This window comes from Chaetodon auriga, chromosome 10 (genome assembly GCF_051107435.1).
Source record: "Chaetodon auriga isolate fChaAug3 chromosome 10, fChaAug3.hap1, whole genome shotgun sequence".
Taxonomy (NCBI): domain Eukaryota; kingdom Metazoa; phylum Chordata; class Actinopteri; order Chaetodontiformes; family Chaetodontidae; genus Chaetodon; species Chaetodon auriga.
Genome location: NC_135083.1, coordinates 5,380,906 through 5,407,620, shown reverse-complemented (window position 1 = coordinate 5,407,620; position 26,715 = coordinate 5,380,906). Strand labels below are relative to the sequence as shown.

At 43.7% G+C, this 26,715-nt stretch overlaps 2 protein-coding genes across 2 annotated transcripts; one reads left to right on the top strand and one right to left on the bottom strand.

Moving 5' to 3' along the window:
- Positions 1-1,147: 1,147 nt before the first annotated feature.
- Positions 1,148-5,778, bottom strand: pym1 (PYM homolog 1, exon junction complex associated factor). Its single transcript, XM_076742051.1, has 3 exons — positions 5,552-5,778; positions 3,261-3,354; positions 1,148-3,067 (listed from the first exon to the last, which is right to left on the bottom strand). The coding sequence occupies exons 1-3, from the start codon at positions 5,580-5,582 to the stop codon at positions 2,563-2,565; spliced, it is 630 nt and encodes a 209-aa protein (XP_076598166.1). The 5' UTR covers positions 5,583-5,778; the 3' UTR covers positions 1,148-2,562.
- A 1,013-nt stretch (positions 5,779-6,791) lies between these two features.
- On the top strand, positions 6,792-22,970 carry spats2 (spermatogenesis associated serine rich 2). Its single transcript, XM_076741673.1, has 13 exons — positions 6,792-6,914; positions 9,434-9,712; positions 11,148-11,227; positions 11,970-12,078; positions 12,584-12,633; positions 12,987-13,209; positions 14,501-14,680; positions 14,846-14,981; positions 18,310-18,368; positions 20,137-20,246; positions 20,475-20,577; positions 21,506-21,657; positions 21,749-22,970. The coding sequence occupies exons 2-13, from the start codon at positions 9,688-9,690 to the stop codon at positions 22,007-22,009; spliced, it is 1,488 nt and encodes a 495-aa protein (XP_076597788.1). The 5' UTR covers positions 6,792-6,914; positions 9,434-9,687; the 3' UTR covers positions 22,010-22,970.
- Positions 22,971-26,715: the final 3,745 nt, after the last annotated feature.

The following is a 26,715-nucleotide window of genomic DNA, read 5'->3' as shown; positions in this document are numbered from 1 at the left end:
CATACTTGTGAGACAATATTCCACATTAATCTTCACATTCTTTCACTTCATGGTTACAAGCTCCATGAAGAAAACAACTAACCGCACTTCCTCCATGAGACAACAGCTAATTATACTTTTCACAATGCAGGAGCCCATTCAAGGAAAAACAATGACGCCCCCATGTAACCATTGCTGCAAATCGTCTCCTGAACAGACAGAGAACGCCTCCTTTTCGGCTGTAACGCGCTGGAATAAAGCTCATAAAAAGTGAGCGGAGAGAGGAAGAGACTCGGCTCGGACATGCTTTAAACGATCGTAGTTACTTAATTTAACCAGGAGTTTGATTTAATATCAAAAACACGGGCCAGACCCTGGTTTCTCATCAGCGGAGGGCACTTGATCAGCATGCTCTCCTGCCCTGGGTTCAGCCTCTCAGGCACAACTCACTCCTTCCTCCTTTGCCTTCTTAAACTTACCAACTGACAGGCTCTGAGGATGTGCTGCGTTCACACTGGAAAGGTGACAACATTTCCTCAAAACTGTCACTTGGATAAAACACACCTGTTTTTTAATGTGCAGTTGATGTAAACTTTGAATTTAAACTAATTGCTCAAAAAGCTACACATCACAGTTTCAGAAAAATGGTACAAATTCACATAAATGGAGGGAATTTAAATGGAAAAATCTTATTGTCTTTATTACACCGACAAGAAAGTGGCTTCATTTGGACCCACCCAGACATAGACAGGCGTCAGACACAGTACAGGAAATATCTGATGTGAAAAATGTATTTGGTAGAAAAGACGACATCTACTGAAATTAAAGTTTACGTCAGGCTTTATTCTGTTTTCTTATTGTCTATTTAATGTTATTTGTCTATTACTAGAAACATGTTTCTTTCATAAAAGGCCATAAAAGTTTCATTTCTTTCTTTTTAAATGGTCAATCATTCTCTAAAACAGCTGGGCACTGCAGTTTTAACAAACATTACTCAAACAGGAGCGAGGAGAGTATTTATGGGGACTATTTTCAGATGTGGATTAATACATATTTGGTGTTCTGGTGAGTGTTTACAGCAGCAGGAGGAGGGTGCATGTGGGATCAACTCTAAGTGACTACAGAGTTCATCACAACAAAGGGACGTGTCACCCAGTGCGACAGCGTGGCTCATTAATGTGCTTTTAATAGTTCATGAACAACAGTGGAGCTCTATGGCACAGAGGAACAAGATCAGGCTTCAGCTGCACACACAGTACGTGTTGGTTGGATCAATTCCTTGATGGTTTTGGGGACAATTAGAAAAATATACAATATACCTCAAGTGTGTAACTCTCTTCCAAAATATCCAGTGACGCCAAAATACTGATTTGTTCTTCTGAGAACTTACATCCTGCCCTCCAAAATGACTATTCGGGTTACTCAGAGCACTCACTGTGCTACTAAAAAGCAATATGAGATAAACACTTTGTGCAGCATGTAGTTTTAATTAACGTAATGACTGTATAGACGGTGCCTCAGCATTAGTGTCACTACGAGACGCCATCCAATCATCGACAAAAACACTGTGTTAAAGCAGCTACAAGGAGTTTTTCACTGGTTATGAAACCTCTGCATGAGCCACGTCGACAAACAAGACCATCACACAGGTGATGTTTAGTGATTATGAAACGGGTCTGATTCCCCACAAAATCAGATGAAGCTATTTAAAATGACTGTAGAGTCTCTGGTTACATTTTTTCTGTTTCCTGTTTTGCAGGGAGCCAGTTTAAAGGAAGCAGGAAGGAGAGAATTTGATTTTGGACGTCATATTTTACGCTTACTGCTGACACTGAGGCAGAATCAGCAAAAAGAAAAGACCAAAGAGAAAAAAAGCGAGTGGGAACGAGGGAGGAAACATGAGTCAGCCTCGGTCTGTAATTCAACAGATGTGCAGGATTTTAAGGGATTCAAACGATCCTGACTTTGCCCTCTTCCTCCCAGACGGGCATGTCTGTGGTTTAACTGTAACCGAGCAAACGAATGTGTCAGCTGTCGGACTTACGTTATCACTCCACATAACCACAGACAGGCAGACAGAGCGCCTCATCCCTATGCAAATCAAGACAAACTGAAGGGTCCTTGTAGGTGCTTTAATTCTTTAAGAAGACAGGTCAACAAACTATATTCTCTTAAACAGAAAAGATTCCTCCCACGTTATGTGTTACTTATACCTGATGCCATGAAAGGTACAAAATGGAAAAGACAGACACTCACAAACAGTTCACAACGATGTCTTTAAAAGATATTTAGAAATGAGCGGCCGGGCCAACGTGAGTCTGCGAGCAGGAGTCTAAACGTTAGAGATGTGGATGTAGAAAACAGACGGGTCAGTTCTGAAGATGAGGTGCCTGCTGTGGACGTCCTCTCGTTCTCTGCTTGAAAGGCGCTGGGACTGCGTTCACCTCCGAAGTTCATGACGAATATCAAATAGGTACAATATGTTTATGGAAGCTATGATCACGAAGCTGCAAAGGTCCCTTCCCCTGTTTCAGTACGTCTGTCTGTTTAGGCTGTCCGACTCTTCTGCTTTCCTTTATTGCTTCAAGAATCACGCTCGAGCTGCCGTAACTCGTTTTGTAAGGCCAGCGCCCGACCCAGCTTTTCCGACTGATCCTTTGTTGGTTCTTTTATTTCCCCTGAGTCCACTTTCTGCTGCAACTCCTCAATTTGTCGCAGCTTCTTTTTCAGGTTTTTGATCTTCTTGGCCTTTTCAGCTGCCGAGGAATCGTCGGGAGACGAGACAGAAATGGCCGCCGCAGACGTCTTGTTTGACGACTCGCCGCCCTCTGAAATGGACACACTCTCGACGGCGTCGGTCACCGAGTCCACGTCCGCATCCGCATCCCCATCCTGGCCCTGGTGCTGCTGCTGTTTTCGTTTTTCTTTGCGTTTCATGTTGCGTTTGGCGGACTTTGAGAGGCCGGCTGACTCGTCGCCACAACCCGGGATCTTTTGCTGCTGCTTCGGCTGAGCTGCCTCGGACGGGTTCATGCCAGGTGGCAGGTCTGGTTTGCTCTTGAAAAACTTCACATATTTGTTTTCATAACTAAAATGACAAGAAACAGAAACACAGGATGACGCTGAAGTGAGAATAAAACGACTTTCCACTTTGCTCAAAGCACATTTCTATTGAATATCAGGCCCATTCTTATGGATCTGAGCATCAACACTTGTTGCAATCTGACATTTTTTTCACTACAAGATTATGATTTATAGGTTCTGTGTACAACTGTACTTACACTGGTACCTCTTCCTGTGGGACATAACCGTCCTTCACCCGCCTCGGCTTCCTCCATGTTCCATCTGGTCGCTGAGTGGCAGCAATGTATTTTCCTGAAGAGCAACAGGTGCAGCATTTTAGAGAGTACTGAAAGCTTCGGCCTGCAGACCAATTCATCCTGTGAATTGTGGGCTGGCTTTCACTATTATCTTGACAAGCAGCTCAGCGCTCACTAACAACACATTTATTAATTACTTTACTTGAGCATTTGAATAATTAGATACATATTTACTGTAGCACTCCTGAACAAGACTATTATTGATTTAATAATCAACACAAAGGCTTCTTGGAATTGTACTGCACATGAGATAGAGACTGTAAAATCAGCGAGGAGTCAGTGATTTGGACTCATTCTTGAAGAGCTGCTGTAAGTTTTTAAAACCACCAGATGTCGCTGTGCACGCTGAGTTTAAAGCTTCAAACTGTTTTCTGGCAGAAACTCAAAGAAAGCCACAGAGCTTCCTAAAACTCCATCTGCCCATCACGAGTGTGATAAGCTGTTCACCAAGCGTGTGTGTGTGTGTGTATGTGTGTGGTAACGTGCATCTACTTGTGAACACACACACATACAGTGTGTGTCACACTCTGAATCATTCTAGTTATCTAAAACCTAAAAACCTACAACACATTAAGGCACAGGAATGAAAAAGCATTGTGTATTAGAACCTGGATGTATACTGATATAATATCAACTTTTATCAAAGAATTTATGGTTATTGCAATATATTTACACAGCAAAGGTGGGCAGTATGACGATACGCATCACGAGACGATGTCAACCATCTACTGTCACACTGCACACACGCTGTGATAGCTTCAGGTCAAACCCCTTGAACAGGTCACAAGTTAAATCTGAGGCATCATGAGATGATCAGCAAGACAGGAAAGAGAAAATTACTAAGTTTGATACACAATTGTGCTAATTTCTCAGATTTTTCTAAAAATCCTTGTTTTCTTTCTTGAAACATCCTCGACAGTTTTACCTCTTCAGTCCTGTAGACTCGAGGTCGACCGATATGGATATTTAGAGAGCAGGGTGGACTATATATACTGCTGATATCAGGTTGGGGGTTCTTTTACATCTGATAAGATACAACAATTTAATAATAACAACAAATAGGACACAATTGTTTAACTGAAATTTACATGTTCAACACTAATATTATTGTCTATTTAAGTTGATCTGCACTTATGTTAATAAAAACCATGTATCAACTAAACAAATGTCCATATGTAATCAAACAACTAAACGACAGTGTCAGAGCCCACAGCTGCAGCTTTTCGCTTTTGGTCCACATGAACATTTATTTAACACTAAAGAACCATTCACTGCATACATGAACATGATCTGACACCATAATTTGTCAGGCATTTCATTTGAAGGGTTAGTGGTAAAACAGGCATTAATGTTGGTGTTGTCGATATGTTTAGCCATACACTGTTTGAGTTTCCACAAAATCTGGTATACCATGATTTATACTGATATTATGCCATAAAAATCAAATATACTGTGAAACAGGATTTTATCCTGATCACCCACTGTTTGTCTTTTCTTAGTTCAAATTACTGCAGTAAGTCACAGTTAGGTGTTACAATCCTCTGAGTTTATCTTACTGTTGTAGTTGATGACTTAACTATGCACGTCTGTGCCTGCCTGACAATTATGATAACTCACATTGTTAATCAATAAGTGAATTTCTTTTCTCAGAAACCAAATAATCCGAAAAATTAGCACAGTAATTCGTCCTATGAATAAAAATATGATGATGGTTGTTTGTCAGAGCCATTACCATCACATTAACTCGCTAGCCATTCATAATTACAACAGAAATAGCTAAGTAACGTTAGCTAGCTAATGTAGCAACTGTTACGTAGTTATAGAGGAAAAAGTGATTTTGCTGAACACTGATAAACGTAAAGTTAGTAAGCAACATAGAAAACATGTTCCCAGCAGCAGTAACGTTACTTCAGTCAAACTATTTTCACACCGATATCTAATGAAGTGCGATAGCTACGAGCTAACTAGCAGTACTGGAGGGTACGACGTTAGCCGTTTCAGCTAAGACTAGCATTAGCTAGCTAGCTGCAAAAACAAAACACATGAATCAACAACGTCGTTAAACGTGTTGCTGCTGACACTCGATAGTACAGATGAGAAAAAAGGGACATGGCCTCAGCTGTGGTTGCTGAATTTAGTGGAGAGGATTTTGTTTCAAGTAGACAAAGGTCTGGCACATGCATAAGCCTTACCAGATTCATCAGTGACATAGGGGGTTGCCATTTTGGTGTAGCGTGCAGCTCCGCCCCCCTCAGATGGCCGGGACCGGTGTCTCCAAACGTCCCCTCGCTCACTCTGATCCCACACGGCACAAACTACAACTTTTCACCAGGCGCTTCCCTCGAGTTCAGAGCCGTCATGGCAGCTTCTACGGACGGTTATAACTGAAGACCGTCCGGCGGCACAGCCAATGCTGAACACCGATCGCTGATCTCTGTTGATAATCGGGCGACCCAAGGCAGAAAACCGTGCGTACCCTCTTCTGCAACTGCGGAAATGACGACATGGATCATGGGTTGCCAGGTTTGAACAGTGAACCTGCATTTTAACGCTTGACGTTAAGAGAATTAAGAGTGACCCACACTGTGGACTGAAATCACCATATTTTTGTCTCTGCTCATTGATTTAGACCATTGCTTCTGTCTCCTAACTCTTTAGAAGCAGAAATCTGTAAACTTGGATTTCGTATCCTAGTTCTCAAGTCAGAGACCTTGGGGGCCTCGGGGTTGCTGATCTGACAAACATTAATAAATAAAATATAAAATAGTTGTGTTTCACCAAAGAACATCACTGAAGTACATAGACTGGCCTGTCTTTTGGGGGTCTACAGTTAAACTGTAGTGTTGTACTGGTTTGTCAGGGAGGACATTTACATCACTAAAACCTTTGATGACTCACTCCACTCCACGCATCGTCTGTTATTACATGTCCATTTTAGAGCATTTCTAATTTTAATTTATGGTATACACCACTGTGTCTGTCATGCCTGTCAACTACGAGCATATAAATTCTCCCAGTTTGCAACAGTATCAGCTTACTTTACAGCCTCTAAATTGGCCTTACTCAGCCTCTTTGGTCATCTAATGAAAAAGCCACTATCTGATTCAATTTTTTTCCCCATATGAAGCCTCTTCGAAAACTAATCATCAGACAGTTATTGTTATAGCTACATTCCACTATTCCTCAGCTACTGTTGAAAAAATATATATATATAAATATAAGGAAACAGAGATCATGAGGAGAATAACCAAGAAAATGGAATGATAGGTAAAAGAAATAAATAGATAAGATACCGTGACATATGTAGAAGTAAATCAGAAATAAGAAAAAAAAATACTTGAGCTGAACCACTTTGGTCCCAAGGCTTTACGTTTTCAAAACTGCTTGAAACGTACTAAAAGGGGCGTTCTTTGGATCCAACCTGGCAACCCCGGAGGAGTCTAGTCTAGGAAAATATTGCCCACAGCAGACCACTTGGCATCAAAGACGGCTGGCGGTAGGAGCTGCGGCAACCCGTTTCCAGAATCTACTGTTCAGTTTTCTTGCCAACACCAAGTACGTATTTAATATTGTTTAGCTGCTAACAGAGTGAACTAACCACCGATATAACAAATAAAGCTTTAATTGTAGCTTCACGGTTTAATTGAGTAGCTGAAGGATGGCTAGCTTTGCACCGGAGCATTGAATAATGAAAGCCAAGCAGTCCGCTAGCTGTGCGCTAGCTAAGGCTGCATTCAAAGGTCCATCCATAAAGAAGGCGTTAATACTTTGTGCAGCATTAAGTCCTTGTCAGTGTTATTTTGGAGAATTTAGCATTAAAGGCAAATTATTTCGCCAAGTAGCGCAGCGCCTTGCGACGCTAATCATGTAACGTTAGGTAATATTAGCAAGCTAACGTTAACGTAACCTCCGGACTTCAGCCAAATGTGTGAAATGAGCAGCTTTTAATTGAAACGCTGAACCGACGGGACCCTTTTGTGCAAGTAGCATTCAGCTAGAAGTTAGCAGATCCGTGCAAAGGTTGGATAAGATCACGTTTGAGATGTTTGATAAGGAGCTGAATTCACAGCAGTCAGGGGCAGTTAGCTAACATTAACACGAAGTTGGCTATTTGAGGGTCAGTAGTCGTGAACATCTTGCCGCAAAAGCTAATTTTTCCGTGAGATTGTCGGAATCCTCAGTCCGTTTGGACATGTTTTTTACAGCTATCTCGTAATGAGCATGAAGGCTGATTTGACCTCTGCACCAAGCCAAAATTACACGTACTAATACACTGTCTAAGATGCTGGATAAACTGCGGTAAGTGGTGACAGGGAAATTTATCTGATAACCACAACTTTCACACGAGCTGTCCAATCAAGGATATGTAGTTTTCTGGCCTGCATTGAGAAGTGCTCCGTGTTTCACTTGGGCCACAGAGGCAGCTGCTTTGACCCTGTTTAGTCGAAATCACCTGTATTGATGATGTAAAATCTGATCAGACTGAAGACCCCCATGAGGCCTGCTGACCTGCAGCCTTGTGTCAGATGGCCTGTATGTGCCTCACACGGTGACCGAAGCCCCTCTTGTTTCTCCTTCGACATGTCTGTCAGACTCCTCAGTTTAAACAAACTTTTGAGTCACCTCTGTTATTTGAGTGCTGAGTTAGCACTTCTGAATCGGTCAACACAAGTGCGCCTGGCTCTCTTAAGGATTCAAGCACCATCCCTCTTGATAAACATAATGCATCCAAGTGTTTCCGTGAGCGACTAATGTAGTGTCACTTGTTGATTGTGCTCTGACGTCTGCGAAGGTGTGGTGGACTGGAACCAGGACTGTGGCATGCAGAGTCCTAATCAGGAGGGTGTGGGTTTGTGCAGTTTTTAAGTTTCTCTTTCTTGACAACCGGGGTCAGAAACAGAAACCATAAAGGGGGGAAACAGCTGGCCCATAAAAATGAGTCCAGATTGCTGAAGGTCTGGTTGAAGCGTTTTTAGGACTAGAAGGCATGTAATTAAAGCAGCTTGGATTTGGCAGCAGTCTGTAAAAGAGCTTGAGGTGTCTGTCGTATTGATTGTTCAGCAGGGTGATCACATCATTTCCAGATGAACCCGGATCGTTTCAGACACTTGCAGATGTTATTTCCCTCTTTTTGTTTTCCTCTTTTTTTGCGGCGCTTCGTTCGATGTAAGATTTCTAGACCCAACATGTTCCTCTGCTCGTAAAAACAATACATCGCAGGCTTAATTTGAGATCAGAGATCCAATGAGAAATGCCCTGAAAGGAATCCTGATTTTTGTGGTGTATTTGGCGGCGAAACATTTGCCATTGCTTTCTGTGTAATTAGCGTGACTGCTAGTCAGCCTCTCGGCTGCTAATTCGCAGCTTCGTTTACAGTGACAAAAATGTGTCACGGAAATTAAAAGCACACTGCGAAGCGAAACCGTGCCCAAAGGCACATAGTCAAGAATCCTCGTTTCGCTGACATGCTGACATCACCAGCAACCATTTGTGCCACCAGTCATGAGTCTGGCTGAAGGAAAACCCCAAATATTTGAGGCCGTTCTTGATGTTGCATATTAAAAACATCTGTCAATGTGTCAAATTCTGGGATTTGCAGTCACCGTCAGCCCAGCCCAGCCCGTCAGAGGACCCAGACTGTGAAGGCATGGTGAATATTCTGTCACCCTCATAACGTTATCTCCCACCACTCCTGCAGAGCAGGGAGAAAAAGGAAATACCCTTCAAAGATGTGTTTCTCTGTACTCCTGCTGACTTTTCCCCCCTCCGAACTAAATGCAGTGTTTCTGCCAAGCACAATATTAACTGCAGATTTTTTTGGAGAATGCTCCGCCAGACAGACAATAACTTACTGAAATCTGTTTTTCATTCATGTTTTATCGCCAGAGGAAATGGATTTCACTTGATTTGCATTCACATTTTCATATCTGTGCGTTTTTGCTTCATACAGCATGACTGCAGTTACTTTGAATGTAGATTTTTACTTCCTACATTTCAGGCCGTGCTGCAAAACCGTTTTCGATCGGCGGCTCTCATAACACAGCTGTTTTTTTTTTCCTCCCTTTTCCCGACAGATTTGGATCAACGTGGTGGAGAAACAAGAGGAAAAGCTGAATCTCTGCCTCAGTGGTGGAAGCCTGATCTGAACCTCGTTCTTCCAACCGTCCTGCCAGTTGAGAGCCTTGTTGGCGTCTTTAACAAGAAAAACTCAAAGTGAAATTTACCGCACTTGGAGCCCTTTTTCGAACACCAGCTTAAACATATTTGAAGGCTCATTACAGTCTCGAGGAAGTACACAACTGATTCTCGGATACTTCTGTGTGACAACATGGCAAAGAAAAATAGCCAGAAGGGTACGTACTTGCTTTATTAACCCTTTTAAACAGATTAACCAAAATAAAAGTCAGTATTTTTTATGTATGATATGCACACAGGCGAAGTTTATTTGTGTTTTAATGGCTACACAGTTTATTTATTGAAGAAGCTTTGGGTTAGATCATAACTGTAAATATGAAACATGTGCATAATTGTTTTCACATTGAATCGAATGGAGTCATCCTAAAATTAAGTCAGACAGATGGCAATGCTTTAACAGTGAATTATAATAGTTATCGAGACAGAGGCTGTGGACGTTTGCAGTGACATTAACCGACTTCCACTGCATGGGAAAAACAACTTTTACAAGGGCCCCGTTGGTCTGACTTGTCTCTGAATGGCCACAGATGAACTCTGGACTTTACCCTGACTCATACTCAGCTTGTTTATCTATTTTTACTAGACAGACCTCCTCAGACCTTTGTTGAAAAGTATTCATTTTTATCTTAAACTTGCACTGCTCAACGTTTGTCACAAACACCGTCGGCTCTGTCGCACTCCTGCTAGCTGTAGCCCAGTCCGCCGCTATGGTTGCTCCGCCCCTTCAGCTCTGGCAAACCAATCGTTGTTGACTGAAGTAAAACACATCACTGCTGGTTCACCAGCGTGGGAATGTCGCCACAGTCACCACATTTAAAAACTCTGGCACACGGCGAAACACAGGGAGATTTACCTGGCGAGGATCGTCTTGATCGGCGCTGTGAGCTCGTTTGGCGAGAGCTTGATTGTAGCAGGCGTTTTTCCGGTTAATTGTTCAGCCCCAAGTTATATGTAAAAGCCTTGAACTCCAGCTTTACCGCAGCCGCTTCTTGAGTGGTTTTACTCTGTGTCTGATAACAGAAACCCTCTTGTCCTTTCAGAAGCTTGTGGTCTTTGAAATTCGAGGCAGGTTCCACACTGTTAAGACACATTTGATGATTATTTGTCCCTTCATCTTCACGAGTGCTCGCTGCTTGTGCTGCTAGCTGAAGTGGCTGTGCTTAAATGCCCAAAAAAACACGTCCTTCCACCTCCACGCTACAATGTGCTGCGATGCTGGCCCCATTTTCTCACTGTGGGGTGTTTTTAATGCAAATGAAGCATCCAGTAAACAAATCAAATCCATTTGTAATCTGTTGGGTGAGTAGAAAACCTGTGAACAGTTTTCTTCGATCGTCCTCGTAGATAAGCGTTATTAAGACGTCAGCTTTTTTTTTTTTTAACTCGAGATGAAGACAAACAGCCTCACAAGCACAAACCTGCCTCCGTAACGTGATTGGGATTCGGGAACGTGGCCGGCTGCTCTTTCCAGGAAATCTCTGTGAAAATGTCTGCTGGCGGTTTTGTTTTGCAAATGATGGCCTACAGTGGTTTGCAAATACGACCCAGTGCCCGAACAAACAATGGAGTTTGGTGTTCGCTCTGTTTTTCCAGATACGTCTGGGGTGGTGTTCGACACTCGCTCGAAAATGGTCATGTCCCAGGGAGGAACAGCCGAGAGGATGAAGGAGAAGGTAAGACGAATCCCAACACAACATGACTGCCACAAGGCGTTTTTAACATCAAACCATTAAATTAGTGCAACATCAAAGGTTTCTGATCTTAAAACATTTCCACTCTGTGCTGCTGGAGTCGCTCCGAAGCCTCAGCTTCATCATTAGTTTACCAGCGTCTGTTACAGTTACGAGATGTTCAGTAGCTTAATATGTTAAAACCCCATGAAAAACACATATACAGTATATATGTATCATGTAATCTCATGACAAGCTGCATCCTCTTTAATCTTCAATTAATCGTCTTTAATTTTAATTTCACCCCGTTCTTAATCTTGAATTGAGCAATGTAAGGGAAATGGGACAGCACGGAGTTTCACTGTGCTGTTACGTTTTCAGAGCAGCTTGTTTCCGTTTTGGTTTCTAATTCAAATTTTCGAGGGTCTGCCGTGCTTCAGAGCGCACGCTGAGTTTCAGAGAACGCGTGTGGCAGCGAGGACGAAGTGCCGAAACTGCCACCACATGTTGTGCTTGTTAAACACTCTGATGTGAGTTAAATAATGAGAATAATAAATGTCAAAGTTGTGCATGTTGGCGTTTGAGCTGCTGGTTCAGACTTTTAAAAACATTTCAGTGTTTTTTATTGTTTTTGTACGTGGCTTTGAATAAAAGCGTCTGAAAAATGACAAATTGTAACTGTAATTTCTGGTAACTGCTGAGTCCTGAGATGCTCATTAAACCTGTTCCTCTCACATTTTTCCAGATCAGTGCCGTCAGAGCGGTCGTCCCCAACAAAAGCAACAACGAGATCGTGCTGGTCCTGCAGCATTTTGAGAACTGCGTCGACAAAGCCGTTCAAGCTTTCTTAGAAGGTATGAGGACGTCAGTGTGTGACGTCAGGAATGGAAATTATACGTGATAAATCGTGACACTGGTCGTTTTTGCCTAGAAGTCTGTGATAGTTGCACCACATAGAGAAAAAACACTGAAGATAATCTGTATTCTGCACGCTGGCATAATGTCCTCATCTGCCGACGTCTGCAAACACTTTGTTGGTGCGTTCTAGTCAGAGCGCTTGTCCATGCGTGTCGCCCACGGCTCCTGCTAAACACGGCCTTGAGAACAAGTTTTTTTTTGTTGTTGTTCTTCATGCATGCCGTGCTTTGCATTCAGACGGCCGAGTGTCATTTGCATGCTTTTAGTTTCACAAGTTTAATTATAGAACAAGAAGGTTGTCCCCGTGCGTCACTGTGCTTTGTTCCAAGTTTAGCACTGTCTCAACAGCACCTCAGGGCATTCAGGTATTGGGTATTACAAAATTCACAGCCTGTCGTGCTTCAGCGTTTACCTTTATCGTCATTGTTTTGTTTACTTTAGGTAGCGCAGTGGAGATCTTAAAGGAGTGGAATGTCACCGGCAAAAAGAAGGTGAGAGCTGGGAAGCCTGCAGCTGGAGCATCTCTTGGTTGAGTTTGCATATTTATGTCACCTCGTGTCGTGAGCTACTTGAAACTAAGTGCTGTGCTTCTTAAAATTAGACGTGAAAGTGTTCATTAACCGCAGAACCCTGATTCCAAGACAGCTGGGTCGCTGTTTAAAAGGGTTTTGGTAAACTCGGGGTTGTAAGCTGTGGTTTAAGGCAGCAGAGTGAATGAATCTGAATGCTTTTACTTCAGTTTTATCTTAAACCAAAACTTTTCTGTCCCTGAATTGCTGCAGTGCACTGATTAAGACAGAGATAATGAACAAAGACATTTGACATTGATATCTTCGTGCCGCAGCCCAAGAAGAAAAAGAAGCCTAAGCCTCAGCCGGAGGCCTCGGCGGAGCCTGCTCCACCTGAGGCCGCGTCGCCCGAGGAGGGCAAGGATGAGATCAACGGCTTTCATGCCAACGGATCGGTAATGGATGGAGAGTCTCTGGATTCTCTGAGCGAACAGTTGGACTCTGCCTCCCTGGATGCAGCCGAGCTGGACTCTGAACCTGCTACATCCGAAACCACCGGTAATCACAGCTCTGATAGACGATGAAGGCAAAAGAAGGGAGGGCTGGGGGATCTGTTTTTCATGTTGTCATGCTGGGGTGAGGATTACCTGCTTCAGGCGGCGTTGATATTACAGATTGATGAACGTCTGCTCTGATCACCAGCCAAAGGAAAACAGTCTCAGGACCAGTGTGGATGTCACACAGGTCCGTCTTCTCTGTGTGGTATTAACCGTCCTCATGCACTCGCACTAACACGTCAGTACTTCAGCTGCGAGTGATTTTAACTTCATTCACCAGTTTTCTCACACCTCGAATCTTCTGGTCATGCAGAGACATTTTGCAGCAAAATCAGTTTATCTCAGTTATATTGGCGTTATCAAAGGCTCTGCTTGAGCCGGTGAAATTAGCTCATGCAAATGTCCCGCGTAGAGTTCAACCTATTGTGTCTTCGATCAATAGCAAGTTGTCTTGACGGTGCTGACCTTTGAGAGGACGGAGGGTCCGAAGCAGACAAAGCTGTCGTAGCTGCTCGGTTCACTTTTATTAACCTCTTCTGTCGGAGTGAAATCTGCTCCACAAATGAGGCGTAATGGCTCGTACACGCCTGTGAGACCAGAGTCAATGGAACAAATATGTCTTTTGAAGAAACCGTGAACAAATTTTACAGTTTATTAGCTCGGGGAGCTCGATTTTCCCCCTTTGATTAATTTTTATTGAATGAAATGGCGTGCAGTGGTAAACAGAACGCCAGGGGGACGTAAACAGAGCAGCAGAGAGGAAGTGGACCCAAGCTCCCGGAGCCGTTTTTTGCGCGGACGTCACTTTGTGGTGTGACGGCCACGTTAGGTCACCTGCTGTGTCCGAATGTCTCGTCCATCCCTTTGACCGCCTCTCATCTCACTTTAACTCCAGGTCAAACGTCTCTTTTATTTTAGCGCGCTGCTCCTCTGATGACACATTGTTGATAGCTGAAGAGATGTTTTCCAGTTGTTTTGGGTCCCCTGACACGACTACTGACAGCACCAGCAGGAGATTTGTGTTTTACTCTTTAATGTCTTTTTCGTGTGCATGTGTCCTTCCTTGATCTCTTACTGAACACCAAATGATCAGATTCATTTTTTGACAAATTGTGGTATCAATGCACCTTTTTCTCTCTCTGAGTAGCGTTTAAAAAAGCCTTCACGAACGCTCTGCTGCTGACCGACTCGTCCGTTATTCTGGCTCATCTCTATTTTAGGCAGGTTTTTTGGGAAGCTGGTTTGGAAACTGCTTCATTTCTCTTGCTGTAAAGTAATCCGTCTTCTCACAGGTGCAGAAGCAGAAAGTCGAGGTAGCGCTCCAAGTCCCGCCTTACAGCAAGGGGGGAGGAATCACCAGGGTCCCAGAGGCAACAAGACCCGACACCGGCCAGGCACAAACTCACATCCACCCACTTCCTCATCAGCACCCACCGCGGATGAGCAAAGCTCGTCAGGAGTCAAGAAGATAGGTTAGTCACCTGAACCTCTGACCTCCCAAAGGACCTTGTCCTGCTTTAGGTTTATTGTAAGAATACAATGATCGAGCTCTGGGAGCTCTGTGGTGAATCCTGATCAGGGTCTAAATGTGTCGTCACGCTTCTTCAACTTATAAGTCATGTCTGGCCCCCCCCCAGCGTCCAACATTGACCGCTCTGTGAAGGACCTGCAGAGATGCACCGCCTCGCTGACTCGCTACAGGATGGTGGTCAAGGAGGAGATGGACTCCTCGATCAAGAGGATGAAGCAGACGTTTGCGGAGCTCCAGAGCTGGTGCGTACTTTGCTTTTGAAATCCGCCTCTTGTCACGGCGGCTGAAGTTTGCTGTTATGGTGATAAATTGTTTGAGAGTGTTGTAAAACGAGGAGCGACAAAATACGCCGCCGCTTTCCCAGCAGGCCAAGGATTTAGTTCCTCATGATGGCTCGAGGGTGGTACTTTCTCAGGGTTCGCAGGTCACACACAGCAGCAGATAGAACTTCTAGTCCAGTACCGATAGTAGGATGAGAGACGGCCATTTCAGTCATTCATTAAGTTGAGCTCAGCTCAGAGTCATGCATCATTTCAAATGCTGCTCTCGTTCTTCCTCCAGCCGTCGCTCTAATTTGCCTCATCGTCACGGTTCATCAGATCTGCACAAAATGGACTTTTAGTTGCTGACTTAAGATCCTCCGGGTCTGCAGTTTCTGACACTGTTTGGCTGAAAAGAGCTGTTTGTATTCCTTGACAGTCTTCCTTTAGTTCGTGCTGTTTGCTGAAGCGTCGGTTGTCAGTTTTTACAGGTTTCTATTTACTGTCAGTGAGTCAAAGGGCGTTTTTCTTACCTTTGTCCTACTTGATGTCACAGACGGAGCTTTTGCATAATAGGAAATAGGTGATACGGCTGAACCTCTGGTAGCTTTTACAGAGCCTGCTATGTTATGGACTAAATCTTATGGACTATAACAACTATTAGAACCTTTAATACAACCCTCAGTGTAATCATAATGTACATGTTACTGATACTTGTAACCCAGCGCAGTGCGTTTAACAGGGTCCATCCACGTCAGTTTGTTCAGTGATTCGCTGAGAAACTCCAGGTTCAACTCCTCTGAGCAGTAGTAATCGATTTAAGGCATGATGATTCAGCAGGATGACATGGCTGTATTGATGGGTCTTAGAAGAATTTGGTAATTGCTGAGGATGCTAGCAGGAGATAAGCAGCTCACTGGTAATTAATCGAAGAAGGTGGAAGATTGGCTCACTCGACTCCAGAGACTTAACTTATTGGGTCTGATTGAGGAAAACACAAGCTTCAGAGAGAAGTCTGCACTGCTCAAATATCTATTTTTAATGAACTATGTGAGTTCTGTAGGTCGATAGTGAAATCTGGATGCGATATCCATTGAACTCACAGCTTCCTACCTCTACTGCTCCGGCTTTGCACACTTTGTCATTTTAACAAAGATAACAGAGTGTTTGCTTGGCTCGTGTTCAACACCTATCACTCCCATGAGCCTCTGACACCACGTCTGTGGCTAACACTCACGTGTCTGTTGAATGCTAATACAAGAAGCAAAGCTTTATCTTTAAGGTGCTCATTTGGAGCAGTGGGAAATGGAGAGAAACCCCCAGTATGTCATGTTTTAGCTCTTTAGAAAGACAGATGAAGGAAAACCTGCATGAGAAAATATACCGCCTCAGGATGGTGGAACACTTCAGCTCTGTGCACCTGTAACCTACAAACAGCCTCCAGCTAAGATGCACAAACTAAACGGCATTATTGGATTTTCCACTCGGAAAGTAGATCATATTGGCCATTAATAGTGTGTAATGACAGATTCACGCCAATGGCCGTCAGCAACCTGTCAAACATACAGTGTACATACCACATAACTGGATTTATATCACTCATAGGCTTTTCAGTGCTGCACCAGAGGCAGAGAGAGAGAGAGATCATGACTGTAAAGAGCTGAACTACACTGAATGATGTGTCATCCAACCACGTAGAGGCAGACACGTGTAAACCAAGCCCCCACAGAGCACTGCCGGGCTGGGAGGTGATTTCAGTGTGGTGGCCTCGGTCGGTTACAGGATCGTGTTACGCACACCTGCCCGTACGCAGTCATTACAAAGTGGAGTGGTTGTTTTTTTTTAAATTTTGTAAGTCTGAAGCCTTAAAATTACTCTTATTATCAAGATTTGATGCATTAGGTTCAGTAAAATTTCTCAAAAAGCTCATTACAAAGCGAGTCTGTGATGCTCCTGCTCTCATCCAGCTTGGCGAGAATTGAGCACAATTTAGTGTTCGGGCCAAAAAAGTCTGAGTAGAGCTGAATATTCCTCAAAGATAGTTTATACCAGTGCCAATACTTAAAGTTCAGTAATACTGGAAGCAGCTGTAGAAGCTGCTCTGAAGAGATTCCTCATCCTGGATAACTGGAGCAAAATTAAGAAACAGGCAGCACAAAATGAACCTACTCCTCAGGCACCGAGTGACGAGGCATTTTTTGATGCGCTGTGTTGAAGCAGTTTGGTCAGTATTGAAGTTGGGTAACCAGCCCTCAGCCCGAGGAAGCCTGAAACACTTTTGGCACCCGGTGAACAGCTTTTATTGGAATGAATGAGGTGTTTGCTTGGAACAAAGCTTCCACTTCTCTTGATACGCCTGTGGGTTATGTATGTTCCTAATTGCCACACTCGGGCGGGGTGAAAGCCTGCGTCACGGCCTCGTTGTGGCTGCATTGCACTGCCGCTCTCTCCTCGAAGGCATTCATGGCGCTGACCTCGTTTGCGCACCCTGGAAGGGACAGAAGTGGTTGTGTAAAGCGTGACAAAAGAGACCATGAGGGAAAAGCCTGCAAACATTTGACCTCCACACCTGAGCAAATCCTACATAAAGGGCCGCGACTTTCAGGTGGTGTTTTCGGAAAGATTTGCGTCTGTCAGATGATCCTTCTCGCCCTGTTCCATGTGGACTTTCCTTGTGAACAAAGTTAAGTGTAAAGTCACCTTTCATATTCCTGTTTGCTAGCTGGCAGTCTTCCTCGCTGCCTTTGCAAACACTGCCGCCACAACCGGCTGTGAATAAGCAGGAGTGTCGATGTGGGAAAACAGCAGCAGGAACGAGTCCTGCGTCACCTGTGCACTCGTGTGCTGCGCAACGACACAAACAAAACAGAAATGCACTCTTCAAAACTCCAAAACCCGTGCTCCATAGAGCTGCAAGAGGTAAATATCCCCACAGGGTTACTGAGCGATATTTTACCCATCATCAATCAGCGTGTTGTGTCTCATTATCTGATGAGAAATTAAACTGGTTCAGTAGCAATAATGCACTCATGGTTGTGGTTTATCACGTGATAATGTCGCTCATGCTGAGCTAATGTCACACATTGCATTAATGCTTACATGTTGTAGTAATTGTGTTGCGCTTCCTGTTCTGCGTTGTCATTCAGTGAAGCTGCTGCTGAGTGTGCAGCAGCCTCCTCTTTGTTTAACGTTACAGCAGCTGCTTCGTAATCTCAGTGCAAAGTCAGCGTTCACAATATTTCCTCTTATCTTGGAGTGAGTAGAGGAAAGTGACCCCCCCCCCCCCCTTTTCTCTTTTTTTCTCCTCTAGTTTAATGGACAGAGAAGTGACTCTACTGGGAGAAATGGACAAAGTCAAAGCAGAAGCCAGTAAGTATTTTCACGTTTGTGGACTGAACCACGACCCGCTGGTCACATCCCGCCCGGGAGCGCTTGGTATTCTTCACATAATACGATCACCTGACTGGAGGGCTTGGAGAGTCTGACCTAAATCATGTCCAGAGAGGTTGTAAAAGAGATTGTTGTGGAACAGCAAGTCCCACTTTCTTCATAACTGCAGCGGTGCCCTCGGGGTCCTGATATACCTGCAGCATACCGCTGTGTGTTTGTAACATGACAGAGCAAGACCACATATTTGCACAAGTAGGCCATTCTCTCTTCTTCTGTCCTGTCAGTGTCGAGTGTTGTGTGTTCCAGGCCTGGAAAAAGTGAATAGTGTCAGGTGTCAAGGGAGACTCAATGATGCCTTTGTGCACGGTGTGTGGGGAATTGAGAGGAAAGCGAGGAAACTGGAGTATTTCTTCGACATTACAAAAGCCAGGTTTCCTCAGAATTTACCCGTGTTAGCTGACGGGTCCCTCGCTGCCTTCTGCTCTCCTGCAGGAAACAGCATAACTGATGAGCAGCTCTGAAAGAAATGAATCGGCATGTTTCCTCGTTGCGGGAAATATGCCGATTCATTGTGCTGACTGTCTAACGGATGGATCGTTTCAGCTGGGATCGGTTAATCTGCTGATTATTTTTTCACTTAAATGCCATGAAATAGTAGGAAATGTCCATCACAGTTCAGAAAAGCTCAAGCTGACGTCTGCAGATGCGCTGAGAAACACTCTTTAACCAACAGATAATCATAAAACAGAAGAACCGGAGAGTGTTTCTGCTTGAAAAATGACTTAAACGATTAATCTATGATCAAAAATAGGCGTCAGACTTTCTGCCAATCAGCTGAAATCACTTCAGTTTTACTACAGTCTGGTGTGTATAATGTAAAATGGTGGTGTATTTTGTCTGTGTAGAGTCTGCTCTGATATCCAGCAGCGTGCAGGACGACGTCCAGCACAGAGGAAGCAGAGATGCTGTGTTTCTTCATCTCTTCCTAAGCAGCAGGCAGCACAGACAGGAGACGTGTTCTGAGCAGACTGGAGATTAAAAAGCCAGTTTGTGAGAACGTATCCTGGCAAACGCGGTACAGCACTGAGTTAAAGTATGTGCAGTGTGTGCGCAGCGTGACGATGCTTGTGTTGGTTACCTGTGCTCCTTCACACTAACGCGCCGTCGGTCTCTTGATTTGCAGATGGCCTTATCTTTGACCCTGGTTTATCTTTAGATGCTGAGTCAGCTGTACTTTGCACTTGCCATTTAAAAAGCACACAGCTGACTTCTCACAGGAAAATGAAACTTACTGGAACTGCAGGGAATATTAAAGACACAGAAATCCTTCGCTGATGAATTGACTTCCTCCATCGGCAAAAAAAAAACAAACATAATACTTCTAGTTAAGCGGCAGCTATTTTAATTATCGATGAATAATTTTAGACACTTTTCAAGCGTGACACTAAGTATTTTCTAATTACAGCTTCTCAGTTGTGAGGATTTGGGTTTGGACTAAACATTTAGTTGAGAAAATAATCGGCACATTAATTGGGAATGAAAGCAGTCATTAGTTACAGCCTTTATTGCTGGAAGGCACGTAGAAGATATTTAATTACACAGTGAGTTACGCCTCGGAGGTCATTTTTATTGCACTCTGAATCAGAGACGCACAGAAAAGACTGTCGGTCGTCTCGTGGGTTTCGTGAAACAGCGTTCACTAAAAGCAGCTTCGTGTCTGTTAAACAGGACGTTGTTTGTGTTGCAGTGTTGATTTTGGACGCCCGGCAGAAGAGAGCGGAGGAGCTCAGGCGGCTGACGGACCGGTCGGCGTCCATGTCTGAGGAGCAGTTGACTGAGCTGCGTGCAGACATAAAGGTGCGTTCGTGGACTCCTCCTCTGTTTGACTGAGCACACAGCCGACTTCATGTGAAGTGGGTGTTAATCACTGAGCCACAATTAGCAGCAAGTTAAAAAGCTCATTTGTGGCGAGTGGCTCTCTCTTCTAAAGTGAGCCACAAGCAGAAATATCAATCAAAAGGAAACAGCAGATTAAAATGCATTAATGCAGGTGATTCATGACACTGTTGTCCTTTTTTTCCGCAGCACTTTGTAAGTGAGCGTAAATATGACGAGGACCTCGGGAAGGCTGTAAGATTTACATTTGATCTCGAACCGCTGAAGACGAGCATCTCAGGGTTTGGATCAGGTACAGTATCCTGTAACCCTTTTTGGGTGGATGTTCTAAAACAAGCTAAACATTACTCCTGCTAATTATGCTAATTCCTGGCTAACTTCAATGAAATTAAACGTCTTAAACGTGCTATAATAAGTAATATAATAAGGCATCAAGTTTATTTTTCACACCTAAAATCATTCAAAATCAAGTCAATCATGGGCACGACGCCAAAGCCTGTCCACAGATTTGTTCTCAGCGATGTCTGAGTCCTCAGGTTGAACTTTATGAAGAGGAATGTGCCTCAGAGGAGCACGTTGTCAGCATGTGGTTTCATCAGTGTTTTTGCTGGGGAACACAAAAGTATTCAGAATTCATTCAACTAACTGAACTTGTATCATAAAGTAAGGCCATTAAGTCATGTGGTCAACAAAGGCGCTAACAGAAATCTTAGATGAGAAGGCTTCTTCATCTGCAGATCAGTCGGCGAGCTCCAGGCTCTCTTTGTCTGAGTCCTCATTAGACTCCCCTCACACGCTCTGTCTCAGGATGTATGATGTCCGTTTTGAGGCGTTTTAGATGGCGTGAAGAAGGCCAGGAGAAGATTAGCGATAAAGAAACACGCTGTGGCCACGTGGCCGGCGCCTCCGTGTGTCAACAAACCTGAAAAGAGGACAATGATGGAGTGTGTGAGGTTTTGTGAAGTGAGTTGGAGGCAAATGTTTAGCATTACGCTAGCTCGCCAGTGTTCTCTGCATCATCGCGTGTTTCATTCTGATGGCTGGTTTGTCAACGTAGCGACAGTCACATCGAGTCAGACATCCAGAGTTTTGATGCAGCCTGTTTCAGAATCCCTTCAAATCCCAAATTCAGACCAGGATCCAAAGGTTTCGGGCTCATCTCAGCCGCCCTTCCTCATGACACAGCTGCCATTTCATTTACGTTCTTGTGTCTTTTGCAGTTTACCATCCGCGTACAGGCTACTCAAATCGGTCCCGCTGTAGCTCCACGTCTTCTTCTGTCGCCAGCCCAAGCCTGCTGGAAACTCCTCCTCCTCCTCCCACCCAGACCCAGAGCCCCCCTGCCGAAACCCGCCCTCCACCAAACAAACAGGTCAGCTGAAAAGCAGTTTGTGTTCGACAGACATTCAGACCTTCAAACCGCCGTGTCAGTAAGTTTCTGACTGACTTCTAACTCTCCTCAGATTTTCCAAGGCAACAGGCGCACTTTCCAGGGACAGGGGTACCACTCGGGTGGTCAGCGGTATAACGGCGGTTCCTACCATGACAGGAACGCCGGTCGTGCTAACCACCGCTACCAGAGCGACGGTGGCTCCTCTGGTCCAACTTCACAGCACTCAAACAACTCAAGAGGCCCCCCCCGTTCCTCCACGTCCTCCTACAACCAAGACCGACCCTCTCACAACGGGCTGCCCCAAAGGCCTCCGCGGACGCATTGCCCTTGACATTGGAAACCCTGTGCTCAATCAGACCCACATACTAACCCTTGCACTCCCCTCCCCGTGCCCCCCCGTGCCCTCCACTCTCCCTTACTAACTCCTTTCAATGAAGAATAGAAAACCAGTTTACATATTTCCGTCAGTTGAGCTGTAGTGCCACCTGTCTACATCGATCCATTCATCCCTCAGACTTGAAAAGCTCTCACTGTTTCCGTAATCGCTCTTCCTTTTGCATTTCTCCCATCCTGGTTCAGGCAACAGCTTCTATCTTTAGGCCCCTTTGAGAGATCTCATGGCGATGCTACTGCCGCTCTCTGTTATTAATGTCTGCGGCTAAACAGTCTGCCAGAAACTGACAGGACTACCTGCAACAATTTGTGCACTATTGAAGTTGAAGTCTTAGTACTATTTCTATTTTTGCTGTGGCTTATGTCAGCTCTCTGATTTGCACCTCAGATCTTGGTTTTTTTTTTTGTTGTTTTTTCGTCTCCCAGAACCATTTCAATGCCTTCACCGTGGAAAGCGTCGTGAAAGTAGTTCTAGCGTTAACGGGGAGTTTTGCCATCAGGAGAGAAGACATGCAATCGACACTACAGACTATCTTTAATCTTTGCAAAGTGAAAAATGAAACATATCAAACTGTAATCCAGAGCTTTTCGTATGGCTGCTACAAACAGACACACAGTAGGGAGCGTGTTAACGCTAGGACTTCGATGTTAAAGGAACAGCTTGACTTTTGATTTGACATCTTAATGCTGAGAGTCAGACGAGACGATTGACGCCACTCTCATGTCTGTATGCTTATCTTAGCTTAGCTTAGCTTAACTTAGCTTAGCTTAACTTAGTTTAGCGTAAAAACATGAAGGAAACCGCTTTGTTACCTGCCCCATTTTAATAACATCTGCTCATAAGCAAAAATCTGAACTTCACTAATTAACACTCTCTATCCTGTTTATCTATTTTGTGCAAAAAAAAAAAAAAAAAATGTTGGTTTTACAGAGCAAAGCTGGCTGTTGAACCTCGTTTCCAGCCTCTATGCTAAGCTAAGCTAATTGGCTGCTGGATGTAGCTTCATCTTTACCGAGCGGTAGTCTAACTTCTCGTCCGTCTCTCTGCACGAACGTCAATCAGCCCGTTTCCTCAAATGTCGAGCTGTTCTTTACGTGTCGCCTGAGGCAGTGATGTATCGCCCTCCCACTGGCCAGCAGGGGTCATCGTGCGTGCTGTCGTTCTCGGCTTGCTGTCCATTATTTTCTAACAAAGAGAGGGCTCATTACCTTTTGTAGAGTAATGTTAAATGATATGTTGAACCATAAAACAACAGAAACTGTCCACGTGCTGTCTTAGTTAGACATGTATTCAGATTTTCTTCCACACGGACCGTTGGCTCTTTGCGTTTTGTTCTTATATGCACATGAACGGCATATTAACGATGTGCTTGCCTTTAGTCACAGAGAGACTTCACATTTGCCTTTCTAGAGAACATGGATGTCTGCATCACGACGGCTTTCTAATCAGATGGTACTTGTAGACGAGACGCGCGAGTTAGAAATACAGCATACGTGAGATGCAACATCTTTTCTTCCCCTTTTTATAAACTCACTTTATCCCATATGTGAACGTACAATTGAACAAACTGATGAATGCGTCGGGAGGTTGTTTGAGTTTCAGATATCTTTTTTTTTTTATGGCTTTCAAGTAAACGCTTCACGGCTGCTGTCGTTTGTGAACAAAAAGCTGGTGAATACCTCATTGCTGATCTTTTGACACGGCCTGTTTTCAAGCCGTCTTCTCGCAGCGGGGCTCCCGGTAAGGGACGGGGCCCCCTGGTGACTCCTCATCTCTTATCTTCCTGTAGTTATGTACATACAGTTTGTGGAGCTGCGAGGCTGTAGTGTAAAAGTGGTTGTTACATTATCGCTGCGTCTTCTTCATCATGCGTCGTCTTCCCTGGAGCAGACTTTTTGGGGGGGATGAAAAAGTTGAAAATATTTTGTTCTCCCCCCCCCCCCCCCCTCCCTTTTTGTTTCCTCGTGAGATTTCTGATCATCGGGAGATTTTTGTTATTATTTGAGATTAAAAAAATCGTTACTCCAGTAATTATATCAGTGAATGTTGTGGAGAAAAGAGAACTGACTTGTTCGCGGTCTTTGGTAAATATGAGCCGTAATGACACAAAAACACCTTCTGACTTAAAGGATTTGTTTGATTTTTGGGGAATTTGCTCGTTCTGGTTCTAAAGCAGAAACCTCACCTTTGTGTCGCTTGTTAAAGTTCGTTTTTGAGCGAGGGGTGGGCTCAATGTTGGCCCCTTGTGGCCGCTGGGGGGATAACACCCACTACAGCTGCAGCGCTCACCTGCTGTAGTCGCAGCGGGTGTTTTCCAGTGTGATCCGGTGATTAAACAAAGAATGATGTGACGTGTTAATTAGTGAGTTTTAGAGGTGTTTGGAGGCAGATGTTACTGTTGGACAGAACCAGGCTGGCTGCTTCCCTCCGTTTTCCGGTCTTAATGCTAAGCTAAGCTAACCGGCATTTCCTGAAATGTCAGACTGCTCCTTTAAGTCCTTTCAGAGGCGGTGACTTTGTTATTGGCTCACATTGTTGAGGAAAATGTACCAAATTTCACAGTTTTCCTCAGTTATTTCTCTGCGTAGTGTTGCTGGGCTGCAGATTGATGAATTGATCACAGCTGCAGGGCAGATGATAAACTGAATTTTTATTCCAGCGTGAACTCAGCGTCAGAGGTGCTGGACTAGTTCAACCAAGACTCAAAGAAAGTAGATTCCTCACCTGAGATTTTGTCGGTGTCACTTGAACCACTTTTTTTTTTCTTTTTTTCTTTTTGGTTTTACATTCCAGACAATAGGAATATTAGGTTCTCGCCAAAGAAATGATTTCGTCCTGTTCAAAGTTGCTGCCTTTTTATTTCCTTCCTCTGCCTGTAAAGAATTCCAAAGGGGAAAAATCCAACACTTCGACCCTTTCTTCTTCTTCTTCTTCTTCTCCTTCTTCTTCTTCTTCTTCTTCTTCTTCTTCTCCTTCTTCTTCTTCTTCTTCTTCTTCCTCTTCTTCCTCCTCCCACCCCACTTTATTTTCCTGTCCTTACTGTACATACATATATGTAGCTATATAATTTTGTGCTCACATGGGGCATTTTGTATGTGATATTCATATTAGTCATAATGGAGGTTAAAACATGTAGTTCACTCATTCTTCCAGTAGAGCCTGTGTTCTTCTTCTCAAGACAACCTTTCTGAGACAACCATAAACTCAAGTGCCTTTTCTTGTCTCCCACCGATTCACGGACACCCCCTCCAACAAAATATGGACCAAAGACATCGACCGTCCCGGCACCCCTCTCCGCTCTTTCTCCCACTCACTGAATTGCACACTTTTCATTTACTACGAATAAACAGTTTGCAATACTGACTGTGTATGGGGTTTTTTTTTTTGTTATATTCACCAGAATAAGCCAGTAAGTCTTCACATGTAATGAAATGCAGGCGTTCAGCTGCAGGGGTTAAAGTAATAACATCTTTCCTGCTTTTGACTCCAAGTTACTGTTCACTTACAGCTTTAAATATGCTAAGAAACGTAGGAAACACTGAAGTTTACAAAACGGTGTTCCCAAGTCCTTTACAAATAAATCAATTAATAAAATGCAGCAATTAAAAGGTTGACACGTGGTTTAAATGCTGTACTGAGGATAAACTAGATTTTTTTTTTTTTTTTTTTTTTTTTTAAGCATTAAACGTGACACTCTGCATGATACATGTCCAGCCAGCAGGGGGAACCATTACGCTGAGAAAACATTAAAACGTGATTTTTCAGATGGAGTTTGGTGGAGGAGCTCATCAATCAGCAGTGCAGGCAGAAGTACTCAGATCTTAACAGTACCAGTAAAACACTGTGATGCATGTTGACTTTTACTCTGTCACAAGTAAACGTCTATCATTCATGAAGTATTTGCGGTTAAAAAAACAAAGGTAGAAGTACTTCGAACACGATTGTTAGACGCTTAATACACAGTTTGATTAGTCGAGTGGTCTGATGAGTACTAAGATAATTAATGGGAGCAGAAAGAGGAATGGTTGAAGAAGACTGATTCACAAATTAGTGTTCGTTTTTTCGATGTTCGTCTTATTTATTCATTTATTTATTTATTTATGTTAATTATTGTAGGCTTTTATCTCTTGAGCCTCAAACATACATGATACATGTGAGAAGAAGCGGGGAAATGTCTTTTTGGTGGATCAGATAAGAACATGACGACGGTCCTGACTGCACACTGATTTATTAGTGACAGATCACAGCCGCTCAATTAATCCTTAACAAAGAATTATTGTTTCTAAGCTTAGAAAATACACCTCATTAAGCTTATTTTTATTTTAAAACGAAATATGCTGTGCATCTGCTATGCAGGAGAACTCACGTGCAGTCACACACACACACACACACACACACACACACACACACATACACGCCCCGCCACACAGATAAATAATAATAATAAAGATCTAAAGACGTAATAAAAAGGACTGGCATATCTGAAGCCACTATTTGTGCGTTGAACTAAATGCTAATTGCACCTTATTAAGATATTATTGCACGTTAAAGACACGCATTTACAGACGTCACTGCCCTCACTATCAGCTGAAACACTGTCAGCTTCTTTTCACCATAAAACACACCTGTGTCCTTTACTGCCA

What these genes read in the sequence shown, in the direction of transcription:
- pym1 (XM_076742051.1), bottom strand. Translation starts at nt 5,582, where the DNA reads ATGGCAACCCCCTATGTCACTGATGAATCTG. An exon ending in CTATGTCACTGATGAATCTG is followed by an intron (nt 3,355 to 5,551) that starts GTAAGGCTTATG and finishes GTTGCTCTTCAG; the next exon opens with GAAAATACATTGCTGCCACT. An exon ending in CCACAGGAAGAGGTACCAGT is followed by an intron (nt 3,068 to 3,260) that starts GTAAGTACAGTT and finishes TTGTCATTTTAG; the next exon opens with TTATGAAAACAAATATGTGA.
- spats2 (XM_076741673.1), top strand. Translation starts at nt 9,688, where the DNA reads ATGGCAAAGAAAAATAGCCAGAAGG. An exon ending in CATCTCAGGGTTTGGATCAG is followed by an intron (nt 20,578 to 21,505) that starts GTACAGTATCCT and finishes TGTCTTTTGCAG; the next exon opens with TTTACCATCCGCGTACAGGC. An exon ending in GCCCTCCACCAAACAAACAG is followed by an intron (nt 21,658 to 21,748) that starts GTCAGCTGAAAA and finishes AACTCTCCTCAG; the next exon opens with ATTTTCCAAGGCAACAGGCG.